Genomic DNA, 14,043 nt, shown 5'->3' with positions numbered 1-14,043 from the left:
CTCCTCACTGTCAGGTGAAAAGAAGCGGCTGGTGACTCCACATGTATGGGAGGAGGCATGTGGTAGTCTGCAGCCCTCCCCGCATCAGCAGAGGGGGCGGAGCAGCGATTGGGAAAGCTTGGAAGAGTGGGGTAATTGGCCGGATATAATTGGGGAGAAACAAAAAGGGGGGAGGGGGGGATCCAAAAAAAAAGTTACACTAACGTTGCTCTATTTCTTCTAGATGTGTAATTATACAGCTGTTTCCTAAGATGTTAACCTAAAAACTTGTCAATGTCATACACACACCGATCAGCCAAAACATCAAAACCACTGACAGGTAAGTGAATAACATCTGGCACCTGTCAAGGGGTGGGATATATTAGGCATCAAGCGAACAGTCAGTTCTTGAAGTTGATGTGTTGTAAGTTGGAATGTTCATAATCAACCGTTTAACCGATAATAAGAATTTTGAACGATTAATACTATCAGTTAAATGGTTAAATTATTTTAAAAAATTAAGAAAAGTCTGCTGATTAATAAAAGAAAAATAGGCTATACATATCAATCAATTCATGTAGGTGTGTCGACACATGCAACCAACCACATGTGCCTACGATCATATTTTGCTGTGCCCGAGCAAAACGCAGCCAGCACAAAAAAAAAAAAAAAAAAAAGGTACAGTGTGGGACCATTTTGACCAAAAGAACGATGAGGTTATTTGGAAAACGTGTGATGCAGTACTGAAATATAGCAGTACTACAAGCACAATGCAAAACCACTTACGAAGCAAACATCCACAAGCATAAGGTGATGGAGGACAACAAATTGGCCTCCATGTTGGCAGGGAGATGTGATGCGCGGCGGTCTGAGGAGATAACTCAGAGAATCTGTTCAATGGTGGAGAAAGACATTTTGCCCATCAGCGTGGTGTGTGGCAAGGGTTTTCAAGAGCTACTGGGCTATAGAGCCTAAATACCAAATACCATCAAGACTGACTATTACCCGTCGAACTGAAGGCCATTTTGGAGAGAAACAACAAGAGCTTAAAACACAACTTGCTAGCACTAAGTTTGTGGCTCTTACGACTGACTGCTGGACAGCGCTCACAATGGAGAGCTACGTGAGTTACATGCCACCACATCGATGAGGACTGGAAGGTTAAATCAGCCATCCTATTAACACGGAGTATGCCAGGCAGACACATGGCTAACAACCTCACAGCTAAACTAACTGATGCAGCGGAGACTTGGGGACTTACAGGGAAAGTGTTTGCATGTGTCCACAACAATGCACGGAACATTGTTGCTGCCAACGCTCCCAGACAGGTGAACTGGGACTCAGTTGCCTGTTTTGTGCACACACTGCAGCTGGTGGTAAATGATGGATTTAATGTGTATGTGCATCGGGTTATCGTTGCAGCCAGCCGGCTTGTCAGGCACTTCGACCACAGCACCCCTGCATGCAAGACACTGGAGGTCAAACAAGAACAAATGAAACTTCCAAAACACCAGCTCATCCAGTCATGCAAAACTAGATGGAATTTGGTGTGCAACATGTTCACAAGACTTTTTGAACAACGGTGGGCAGTCACAGCTGTTCTGTCCGACCAAACTGTAACAAAGCTGCAAGAAGCCAGAAGCCTCGAGATCCTGGACGAATACTGGCAGATAATGGAGGAGATTGCGCCTGTGTTGGCGACTTTAAAATGTGCAACCACCGTCATGTCCACAGAAAAGGAGGTGTTAATTTCCAAAATTTACCCCATCACCTTCAACCTCCTAAAACACACACCTGATGAGAGCTGAGGATGACGGATGAAGAGTGACAGAGTTCAAGGTGAAGGTTCGGCAGTCCTTGCGTGACCGCATGAAGGTTAGCCATTTAATTTACCTATAGGGCTCATTTAAGCCTGTGTATTTTTAAAATAGCCTAGGAACTATTCAAATATTATTATTAGTAGTATTATTATTACTATTATTAGCCCAAGCATATTACTATCCCTAGTGTGTATTGTTACTACTAGCTTATTACTATCATTATCATTGACATAATAGTCTGTTGTGAATTAAGAGGGAAATTAATTAGGCTATATTGTTCACCACAGGTTGACACGGATGAGTTGGTGGCCAAACCAGCAATGATCGCCTCTGTCCTGGACCCTGGCCATAAACATCTTCCTTTTTTGTACCAGGGGAGAAAGACGCCGCAAAAGCAAAACTTGTGGAAAACTGTGCTACTGTGGAAGTGGCCACTGAAGATGATGTAGATGAGCCTGGCGCTGGCACTATGGGGGGAGATGATGAGGCAGCTGGCGCTATGGGGGCAGATCACGAGACAGCGGTGCCTGCTGCCCAGGATGGAGTCATACAACACTGCAAAAGCAACGCCATGATGTTGCTCCGTGGAGATGACTGCAGCACATCTCAACAAGCTAATGATCCTGAGACAGAGGTGGACACCTATATGAGAGACAGTCCCTCCTCATTGGGTACAAATCCTCTTGACTGGTGGAAAGCTTATAAGACACACTTCCTGAGGCTGGCCACCCTAGCAAGGCCCCATCTCTGCATTCCTGGGACATCTGTACCATCTGAGTGGGTATTCTCCGCCGCGGGTCTCACAATCAACAGACTCCACTCCAGAATAGCCCCACAGCATGTTGACATGGTGCTCATCTCATCTCATCATCAGCCGCTTCTCCGGGGTGGGGTCGCGGTGGCAGCAAACTAAGTAGGGCACTTCAGACGACCCTCTCCCCAGCAACGCCCTCCAGCTCCTCCTGGGGGATCCCAAGGCGTTCCCAGGCCAGATTGGACATGTAGTCCCTCTAGCGAGTCCTGGGTCTACCCCGGGATCTCCTCCCAGTTGGAAAACCTCCAAAGGAAGGCACCCAGGAGGCATCCTAATCAGATGCCCAAACCACCCCAACTGGCTCCTTTCAACGCGAAGAAGCAGCGGCTCTACTCCGAGCTCCCTCCGGATGTCCGAGCTCCTCACCCTAAGGCTGAGCCCAAACACCCTACGGAGGAAACTCATTTCAGCCACTTGTATCCGCGATCTCACCCAGTCACTACCAAAGCTCATGACATAGGTGAGGGTTGGAACGAAGATTGACTGGTAAATTGAGAGCTTTGCCTTCTGGCTCAGCTCCTTCTTCACCCCAACGGTCCAGTAAAACATCCAAATTATTGCTGATGCTGCACCAATCCGCCTGTCAATCTCCCGCTCCATGCTACCCTCACTAGTGAACAAGAGATACTTGAACTCCTTCACATGTTGCTATTTCTGAATAAACACCAGTAGAAAAGCTGTCCACTATGCTGAGGACTGAGGTAGGCCTGGCCTGATTATTTTATTTTGAGATCTGAAAAACGCAACGACAAGTTTTCGTTTCGTTCATCTGTTGGCTGTTTCTGATAATTAATTAGCCATAAACATTAGAAAGTATGACTACTAGCTCTTTATTCAAAGTTATAAAATGCTTTTCTACACAGGAGATCTAGGCTATTATGCCGATTACACAGTCCATTTACACAGCGCCGGAGGATTCAGTGTGTTTTCATTTTGTTAATCTGTTTTTGTTCTTTAGAAAGTCTGGATACTATTGGAATTTACTTAAAATTTATTGATTTTTCATGTAGGCCTGTTGGTCTACCTTATTCAGTCTGTTTTATTTCATTCACAGCGGCGCTGCAGGTGTGTGATGATATGACGATGTTCTCATGTTCTGTTGTTTATGCTGCTATTTGCACAAGTAAAAATAAACCCCTTCATATGAAAAAAAATGCTGTATTGTTTTTTTTTTTTCACAGACACTCGTCCATTGCAAATAGTACATTTTACTCTTGTCAGTTAACAGTTAATGATTGGTTAATGAGCATCGGTTATCGGTCAGGAAAAAAAATTCAAAATCAGCATCCTGAGTTGTAAAGCAGGGAAAATGGGCAAGTGTAAGGATCTGAGTGACTTTGACAAGGGCCAAATTGTGATGGCTAGATGACTGGCTCACGGCATCTCCAAAACAGCAGGTTTTGAGGGGTGTTCCCGGTATGCAGTGGTCGGTACCTACCAAGTGTTCCCTGTAAGGACAACCAGTAAACCGGCAAAAAGGTCATGGACGCCGAAGGCTCACTGATGCATGTGGAGAGCGAAGGCTAGCCCATCTGGTGCGATCCCAAAGAAAAGCTACCGTAGCTCAAACTGCTGCATAAGTTAATGCTGGTTATGATAAGCCAGGTGTCAGAACACAGTGCATTGCATCTTGCTGCATATGGGGATGCGTAGCCACAGACTTGTCAGAGTGGCCATGATGACCCCTGTCCACTGCTAAAAGCACTTACAATGGGCACGTGAGTGCCAGAACTGGACCATGGGGCAATGGAAAAAGGTGGCCTGCTCTGATGAATCATGTTTTCTTTTACTTCATGTGGACGACTGGGTTTGTGTACATCTTTTAACTGGGGAAGAGATGGCACGAGGATGAACTGTGGGAAGACGACAAGCCGGTGGAGGCAGTGTGATGCTCTCGGCAATGTTCTGCTGGGAAACCTTGGGTCCTGGCATTCATGTGGATCTCACTTTGACACGTGCCACCTACCTAAACATTGTTGCAGACCAGGTACAACCCTTCATGACAGTGGTACTCCCTGATGGCAGTGGCCTCTTTCAGCAGGATAATGCAACCTACCACACTGCAAAAACTGTTTAGGAATGGCTAGAGGGACATGACAAAGCGTTCAAGTTGTTGCCTTGGCCTCCAAATTGAGATTTCAATTCGATCGACTATCTGTGGGATGTGCTGGAAAAACATGTCCGATCCATGGAGGACCCACCTCGCAACTTACAGGACTTAAAAGGATCTGTTGCTCAAGTGTTGGTGCCAGATACCAGAGGACACCTTCAGAGGTCTTGGTGAGCCCACGCCTCGACGGATCAGAGCTGTTTTGGTGGCACAAGGTAGAGCTACACAATATTAGGCAGGTTGTTTTAATGTTTTGGCTGGTCGGTGTATTTTTGTTATCACACTTGCCTCCCTTTCTCTATGCAAACTTCACCGTAGACCACATTCTCAACCTGTGAGTAGTGAGTCACTTACCCACGATTTTATGGTGGGAGAAGGGGGAACTTAACCAGAGATGGAGGTGTCATTTGTCAAACTGGCACAACCAAACGACAATAAAGTCAAGGAAACTGTAGACCAATGTGTTGATTCTCAGTGCGACTGGCAGTAATAGCAATCCTTTCACATTACTGGAAGTTTAGATTTGTTTTGAGTGACTGTTAATATCAACAATATTGCTTAATGATAACCATTTTCTTTAACTATAAATTCTTCTAGCATGGCCAAGTTTTTTTTGTTTGTTTTTTTTGTTGGTAAATTCAGCTTATTTGTAATGGAAATGGATTTCTGTATACAACACCATGCATGTCCACCCCCCCCCCATGCTACCAAAACAGCTCTGACCCATCGAGGCATGGACTCCACAAGACCTCTGAAGGTGTCCTCTGGTATTTGGCACCAAGATGCTAGCAGCAGATCCTTTAAGTCCTGTAAGTTAAGAGGTGGGGCCTCCATGGAGTGGACTTGTTTTTCCAGCACATCCCACAAATGCTCGTTCAGACTGACATAGGGGGAATTTGGAGGACAGGGTAACATCTTGAATTTTTTGTCTTGCTCCTCAAACCATTCCTGAACATTTTTTGCAGTGTAGCAGGGTGCACTGTTCTGCTGAAAGAGGCCACTGCCATCAGGGAATATCATTGCCATGAAGGGTTGTACCTGATCTGCAACAATGTTTAGGTAGGTAGCATGTGTCAAAGTAATAGCCACATGAATACTAGGACCCAAGGTTTCCCACCAGCCAGAATATTGTCCAAGGCATCACACTGCCTCCACCCGCAGGCCTTCTTCCCATAGTTCATCCTGGTGCCATCTCTTCCCCCGGGTAAACAACACACATGCACCCGGCTGCCCACATGATCTAAAAGAAAACATGATTCATCAGACCAGGCCACCTTCTTCCACTGCTCCAAGGTCTAGTTCTGATGATCGTGTACCCATTGTAGGCACGTTTGGTGGTGGACAGGGGTCATCATGGGCAATCTGACAAGTCTGCGGCTATGCAGCCGCATAAGCAGCAAGGTGTGATGCACTGTGTTCTGACACTTGTCTATCATAGGCAGCATTAACTTTTTCAGCAAACTCAGCTACAGTAGCTCTTCTATGGGATCGCACCAGACAGGCTAATCTTCATTCCCCACGGTGCAATAATGAGTCTTGGGTGCCCATGACCTTTTGCCAGTTCACCAGTTGTCCTTCATTGGAACACTTTTGGTAGGTACTGACCACTGCATACCGGGAACACCCCGGAAGACATGCAGTTTCGCTCTGACCCAGTCATCCAGTCATCACAATTTGGCCCTTGTCAAAGTCGCTCAGATCCTTACGCATGGCCATTTTTCCTGCGTCCAACACATCAACTTAAACACCTGACTGTTCACTTGATGCCTAATGTATCCACCCCTTGACAGGTGCCATTGTAACAAGATGCTATTCACTTACCTGTCAGTGGTTTTAATGTTTTGGCTGATAAGTGTATTATCTCTGACATAAAGAGTATGGGGGGGGGGAGAAAGAGAGAGAGAGAGAGAGAGAGAGAGAGAGAGAGAGAGAGAGAGAGAGAGAGAGAGAGAGAGAGAGAGAGAGAGAGTGAGAATTGAAAGGTTGAGTAAGTCAATCATGAGTGGGGGATTTCGGGTGGGGGTATTTTGAGAAGCAGCTGTGCTTCTCCATCTCCGAAGATATGAGTTCTGTGTCAAAGGAAGGTTTACATAGTCCTATTTCACAGAAGCTGCATCCACATATACAAAACTCATTTTGCTCGTTTAATCTCTGTTGTTCTCCTTAGTAATTGGGATGAAATTGGGATATTGGCATATCGTGATACACATTCTGTTGTCAAAACTGACTATAATGAGAATCCATTGCCTAAATTTTCTCACAAAATGAGATCAGATTTATTTGATGTAGTATTATTAGTATTATTATTAGTACCTTTGATATCATACTTTCATTACCAAACAGTTCCAGTGACAATCATTTTAATTTTCAATGTGGGTATTTTTTGCATATATAAGCAAAATGTGACAAGTGTATCATGTAAAATTCACTATAATTTTCAAAAAGTGCAGACAATATAACAATAGTTTCCTTATCACCCATCACTAATTGGAATCTTACTAAAGGCTTTGCTTTATTTTGGCAAATATTTGATGGGGAGTTCCCCTATGTGCCCAATATTTGAGTGACTGCTAGGCTTTCTTGCGGCATCAACTATACATTCAAGGTGTGCTAAAGCACTAACATCCAGTACAGTCCACTACATTAATACTGAAAACAGAGGTGAAAATGCCAGTCCTTACACAACAGAAGGTTGATTGGAAAACCCGTAGCTTTATCAAAATGTAGAACTAATCGTGTTTCACTTCCCTGGCCGGCACCTATTTCCACACCGGTTAAGTAATTGCTGGGAGGCTTCAGTGGGACCAAAGCATTTATTTATGTGAAACCCTGTTACGGCAAAGGAGTTGAATTAACATTGGTATATATTATGTTTGCTTATTTAAGCCCGTTTATCTGGATACTTAAATGCTGAAATTTGTGTTTAACAACATATACTGAACATGACTGCTGCTTGCATGAAAGTTACTGAGTGGTGGAAAAACCCTCAGGTTGGCTCATGCCAAGTTAACAAGAGAAACACTTAAGCAACACAAAACTTTTAGGGGGAAAAAAGCAGGGCTTTGGCAACCTAATAGTCAATCCCAATCATGAAAGTCATAGTATTCAAATTCTATAGAAAGGTAAGAGAAAAGAATAAATCTAATATTTCAAATGATTGTTACAGCCTCCAGTTTAACATGATTTGAAATCCCTGGCTTGCTCCTTCCTAGGCAGGAAATGCAAAGACCAGGAACATAAATCACTTAGTATGTGACCGCTACAGAGCCCGTTTGTCTGGAGCACGAGCCATTTGATTGTCTATTTTGCCTTTATATGCAGACTAAGTAGTCATTCTGCTTCTACTGTTGTTTTTACTTAAACACACAGGTCTGTCTCTCAATACAACACTTAGATCTGTGTTAGAGAAACACGAGCACACAAAAGGTCCTCACCAAGCCGACAGCAATGGCAGACAGCTTCTGACACACCTAAAAGACACAAAAGTGTGACAGACTTGCGGGAGTGGCTCCTTCACATGGGTCAGCCAAGTGTACTGGAGCCTACATGCTAGCACAGCCTACATGCTAGCACAGCCTACATGCTACATGTTAATACCAACGCTATTACCAATGATGTCGGCCTGTCCTCGCCCCATTACTGACGCGCTGTCAGTGTTTTATGTAGTATGTGCTCACGTGTTCATTTTACGATTTGCGTCAAGCCACGAACATACATATGCTCTACAGGGCAACGCGCGGCACTGGGTTTGGATTAGATCCGATTCGTCTTAACCGAACTGGGCTAAAAAAGTGTATTGAATTTCACTGCAGAAGACCTGGCATAGGCTGACACTCGGCTCTTGATGGGGGGGGGGACGTTACCGCGCATGCGCACATGCAACGGCCGATGACGCCACCGCGATGAATTGTTTATGATATTCTTTTCACAAGTTTGCGAGTTGACTTAAGAGTTTGAAAGTCGCTGCGCATCGCGTGTGAGTGAAAGCCCGGTATTTCTGCCCAGGACGCGTTAAACACACCCAAAAGGCCGAAGCGCGCTGGTCTAAAACGTTGGAGCCCCGCATTCGGTTCGGCCAACCGCTTCAAGTTAGCAATGCTAGCTAACCGCGCTAGCCCTTGCCAGCGGCAGGGCCGCTACACGCTCTCCCTGCCAGCTAGCTAGCTAGCGGTGGCCCGGCCCGGCATCAGCTCTGCTCGCTGCTGCCCGGCTCAGCGGTCACGGCAGAGCAAATCAACGCTGCAGTCTCGCCAAACCCGTCACAGCTAGCCACTGAACAGTACCAGCAGTCCCAACAGAACCTCGGCACATTAAGCTAGTTATTTAGCTAACGTTAGCAGGCCTGGAGACGCTCTCGCCCGCTACCTGCTCTACACCGACCACCTCACCGACTGGACCAACGTCCTGGCCCGTTTAGCTGACGGGCAGAACCCGGCCGTCAAGTCCCCAAACCCCCGGGGACGGGCAGGCGAAACCGACCGCTCCCTCGGGTCTAACGAGGCGTGGACACCGTGCCCCCCTGCCCCCCCCTCCCCGAGCTTACCAATGGTGGAGATGAAGGTTGTGTTGAAGGCATCGTCGGAGAAGCGGAACAGCACGCAGGTCTTTCCCACGCCCGAGTCCCCGATCAGCAGCAGCTTGAACAGCAGGTCGTACGTCTTCTTCGCCATCGGGACAGCAGGGACGCGCTCACGAGACCGGGACAAAACGTTTACTCTAGCGCGCTCGCGACAGACCTCGAGCCAGCTCCTTTAGCCAACCGCTCTCAAGCCGCTCCGCGTTCTGCTGGCCGTGCAACTGGGACGTGCTGATTAGCTGGCCGGGTCAGTACCGCCCAGAACCGCGCGTGTCCGCCGAATAAGGCTGTTAGCCGGATCCCGGTCGCTGCCCCCTACAGCAGCAGAACACTGAGCCGCAGTCGTCTCCCGTCCCGGGCGATGCCTCGCTTCTTCCACTCGCTCTCCCGCACGGTCGGGACAAAATGGCTCCTGTCTCCCCGACCCGACCCGACTCGCTGTGTCTTCCGACTAACGGCGAGCTAATTCAAATGCCTGGCGCACCAGCCGTCATTCCCACGCCCCTGCTGCGGCGCCGGCTCGGAGCGATCGGAATCAGTCGCGGGGCGAACGCGTCGTCAAATAAAACCGCCGTTTAGCAGCAATTCGCCTCCTTTAGGACTCGCGAGCCAAAACAGACGACCGCCGTCGCCTTCGAATGGGAGCCACCGCGGCGACACCCTGCTCTCGAACCCACGCCTTCCTCCCCGCCCCCGCTGTCAGGGCGCGCCCTCCCCATTGGCTGATGCGTCCGCTTTTCCAAAAAACGCCCCGATCCAATTGGTCGGGTTCGCCAGTCTCGAGAGGGGAAAGGCATGTATTAAACCAGAAGACGTATGGAAGGGCAACGGTTACTGCGTACCCGCTCCGGACGTGGGGGCTCGTGTTCTCACGGCGCCCCTTTGTCACATTATAGACTCTGGGATCCAACATGGCCCCCGGCTTCCGGCCCGGCCCGGCCCGGCCCGGACCGCCAAGGTAGCGGGTCGGGGACTTGACGTGGCTGTCTATCCCAGCTGTGAGTCAGGCGGAGTGATGTCATAACCACGGGCGTTTCCCACATCCTCTCTACAGTCCCAACAAAACCTCCCCTCTGAGTCCAGAACAGGCCCTGCTTCTCTTAAACGCGTCAGCGGGCTGGACGGGATGTCTTGCGTGTTCGCCTGTGCGCTGACTTAAAGTTAAAGTGACCATCTCTCCCCCCCCCCTCTCTGTCTCCCCCCCCTCTCCCCCCTCTCTCCGCCTCCCCCCCTTTGTTTTTCCGTCTCTCGGAACGGCTCGACTCTAGACACTCCTTCTGGAATGCTGAGAATGCCCCTGGTTTCTTCTGCCAAGCACAGACTTGACAGAGGGCAGGGTAGCAGAAGAAACAAGATGTCACTGGCCTAAACAGAACGCAAGCCAACACACAACGCATGATCTACGTGTACATAGCTGACACATTGCGGTAACATTGTGATACTAAATACTCTTTTGGAGATAGAAGTCTCGCTCGCTGTAATAGCTTCCTCTACAGCAGGGGGCGCCAATCAGTCCGTCAGGGTCACCCGGTCGATTTTAGTGTCGTGTAAAAATCTTGGGAGACAAAGTAACTGTAAAAATGTGTAGATCCGTATAAAATATTGGTTTTGATTAGCTTTGTCAGAAGTGCCCCGTTTGATGGTGTGCACCAGTCAGAGGAATCCACGTTTGGTTGATTGGTTCCACGACATACAGCCAGTTCCACGATACTCCAAACACTGTCATAACGCCAGGCTAAGCTGCTAACAAACCGTTATAAGCCCAGTACATACAGTCAGGTCAACTATGGCCCAATATCACAAATTACAAACCTGCCTCAAGGGGCTTTACAGCAACACAACATCCTGTCCTTAGACCCTCGCATCGGATAAGGAACAACTATCTAAATATAAATAATAAAATATATAAATATAATACAATATAATACAATATAAATAAAATAATACTAATAAATAATAATATAAATAATAATACAATTTAATTCAAGTCAAGAAGCAATACATGGTACATGTCTAGGCTTTATTGCAGTGTGCAGTGCTGGTGCAGCATGGGAGTTATGACTGTGTGAATCACCAACAAGTGCGAGCTAGCAAAGTTGTAAAAGTTTCCGAGGTGATGATCCTCTGGATGACTCGATTCAGCTAGAAGGACTGCAGTACTACTTATCCTCATTTGGGCTTTCCTGCAGACTTGACAGCTAAACCTGCCTGTCGAGCTTTCAGTTGCAGGGGGAAGAAAGACGGAGGTGCACAAGATCAGAAATGTCACACACACACACACAAGCCAAAGGTCCACGAACCTCCGAACCATAAGGACCGGGTGGTTCATACACTTCCAACATCTGGAGAGAGGATGTCACGCCACACCAGATAATGCCTTTTACGCCCCGAATAAGCCTGTGTCGTCCTGGGTCAAGTCACTTCTGAATTCCAAATGTAGGCAAATTCGTCTTCAGTCCTTTGCAGGTAGTAGGCCTACCTGCCGAAATCTGAAAAAGCGATCCCTTATCGTACAAAGTTAACATGGGGGAACACGACTTGCAAAGGGACATTGAGGGCTATAGTAAACTATAAACTATAATAAACTCATGGTGAATGATGAGCTGTACAAGTTTGATGTTGCTTTTAAAAGACAATGTTCAGTATGCTCTGGCGCCTGCTTGTTTGGGCCCGTCCCAACACCCTGGTCTGAATCTCACAGTGCGTTTGGTCTGCCCTTTCTTTGCCTACGTATACATCTGCCCCATCAAGCACTCACTCTTTCAAGAACACAACTTTTCACGTACTGTACGTCATTAGTAAGCACGTGTATGCACGTTTTCATCCAGACTAACCGCTGCCGCCCGTAAGCATGACTGACAGAAGATGCTTACATGGACTGGAGGCCCGGGTAGCTTGGCTGTCACAGCCCATCTCAAGTACCGAAGATTATCAGGCAGTGTGCAACACCGCCTGTGAGCAAACACTTACTCTTTAACTCGTTTTTTTTGGTCAGGGACGGATTAGGGGGTTCAGAGCCTTTGGTGGCATGCCCTGTATGCACCTGTGATTATTCAAATGAGCTGCAGGCATCGATAATCATCACCGCATATGGCTTATGTAGCAGAGGGGACATTTCGCCAATTGTCAGCCTGATTTCAACAGTCCTGGAACTAGAAGCACAACCTATTTTCTTTCACATGGTGGTTCTCGTCAGAAAGTGTCGTTGTGATGAGTGAGAGAAGTTCCTTTTCTGAGAGGAAGAGGAGGGATAACAACAACAACAATAATAATAAACTTTATGTCACACCTTTCTAAACAACGTTACAAGGGATGGCACATAACCTCTCAGAAACCATGCAATTACACAAAGATAGTCGATCCAAGTAGCCAATCACACAATGAGAACACCCAGTAACCACCACCTAACCCTATTAACAACCTCACCTTAACCGCGACCTCACTGTAATAATTATAATATCCATCATCCAGGCTGCTTATCCCAACTGGGGTGGAGGATGCTGGAGCCTATCCCAGCAGTCATTGGGCAGCAGGTGGAGAGACACCCTTGGACAGGCCGCCAGTCCATCAGAGGGCCCACACACACACACACACACACACACACACACAGTCCCATTATTCACACTGACACACAAAACAAGTGAATAACAGTAATCATGGGCAACACACACCTACTTCTATGGTTCCCTGTGACTCTTCCTGGTCCTCTATCTCCAATAATAACAATAACAATAACAACAGTAATGATAATAATAATATCATAATGATACTAATCACGATAATAACAATGATAATAATAGTGTTAATAATAATGATGATAATAATGATGATGATGATAATAATAATCACAATAACAATGTAATAATAATAATAATAATAATAATAACATTGTATTTACTGGTGCCTTTCTTGACACTCAAGGTCACCTTACATCAAAGACAATAAAACAAAGCAATAGAAAAAAAACATTAGTGCAATCAACAATAAAACACACAATAAGCAACAGAGCATACTGTAACCACTACCTAAAGTAAACCACTACCCCACGTTAACCCTGAGGTTACTGCTGCCGAACTTTAAACATAGACTTGACCGCTACCGAACTTGAACCCTCAACCTAACCGCTACCGAACTTGAACCCTCAACCTAAGCTCTACCGAACTTGAACCCTCAACCTAACCGCTACCGAACTTGAACCCTCAACCTAACCGCTACCGAACTTGAACCCTCAACCTAACTGCTATCTAACTTGAACCCTCAACCTAACCGCTACCGAACTTGAACCCTCAACCTAACTGCTATCTAACTTGAACCCTCAACCTAACCGCTACCGAACTTGAACCCTCAACCTAACTGCTACCTAACTTGAACCCTCAACCTAACCGCTACCGAACTTGAACCCTCAACCTAACCGCTACCGAACTTGAACCCTCAACCTAACTGCTATCTAACTTGAACCCTCAACCTAACCGCTACCGAACTGGAACCCTCAACCTAACCGCTACCGAACTTGAACCCTCAACCTAACCGCTACCTAACTTGAACCCTCAACCTAACCGCTACCGAACTTGAACCCTCAACCTAACCGCTACCTAACTTGAACCCTCAACCTAACTGCTACCGAACTTGAACCCTCAACCTAAGCGCTACCTAATTTTAACCCTCAACCTAACCGCTACCTAACTTGAACCCTCAACCTAACTGCTACCGAACTTGAACCCTCAACCTAACTGCTACCGAACTT

General features: G+C 46.8%; 1 protein-coding gene across 1 annotated transcript in view; it reads right to left on the bottom strand.

Annotated features, from left to right (window-relative positions):
* Positions 1–9,976, bottom strand: part of rab10 (RAB10, member RAS oncogene family) — a 40,364-nt gene extending 30,388 nt beyond the window's left edge. Inside the window, exon 1 of the mRNA XM_056294284.1 lies at positions 9,267–9,976. Coding sequence (XP_056150259.1) covers positions 9,267–9,393 — 127 coding nt within the window. The 5' untranslated portion in view covers positions 9,394–9,976. The remainder of the gene's footprint in view (positions 1–9,266) is intronic.
* Between the last annotated feature and the right edge of the window lie 4,067 nt (positions 9,977–14,043).

This window comes from Lampris incognitus, chromosome 15 (genome assembly GCF_029633865.1).
Source record: "Lampris incognitus isolate fLamInc1 chromosome 15, fLamInc1.hap2, whole genome shotgun sequence".
Lineage (NCBI taxonomy): Eukaryota > Metazoa > Chordata > Actinopteri > Lampriformes > Lampridae > Lampris > Lampris incognitus.
The sequence above is the reverse complement of the archived record's forward strand: the minus strand, read 5'-3'. Positions and strand labels throughout refer to the sequence as shown.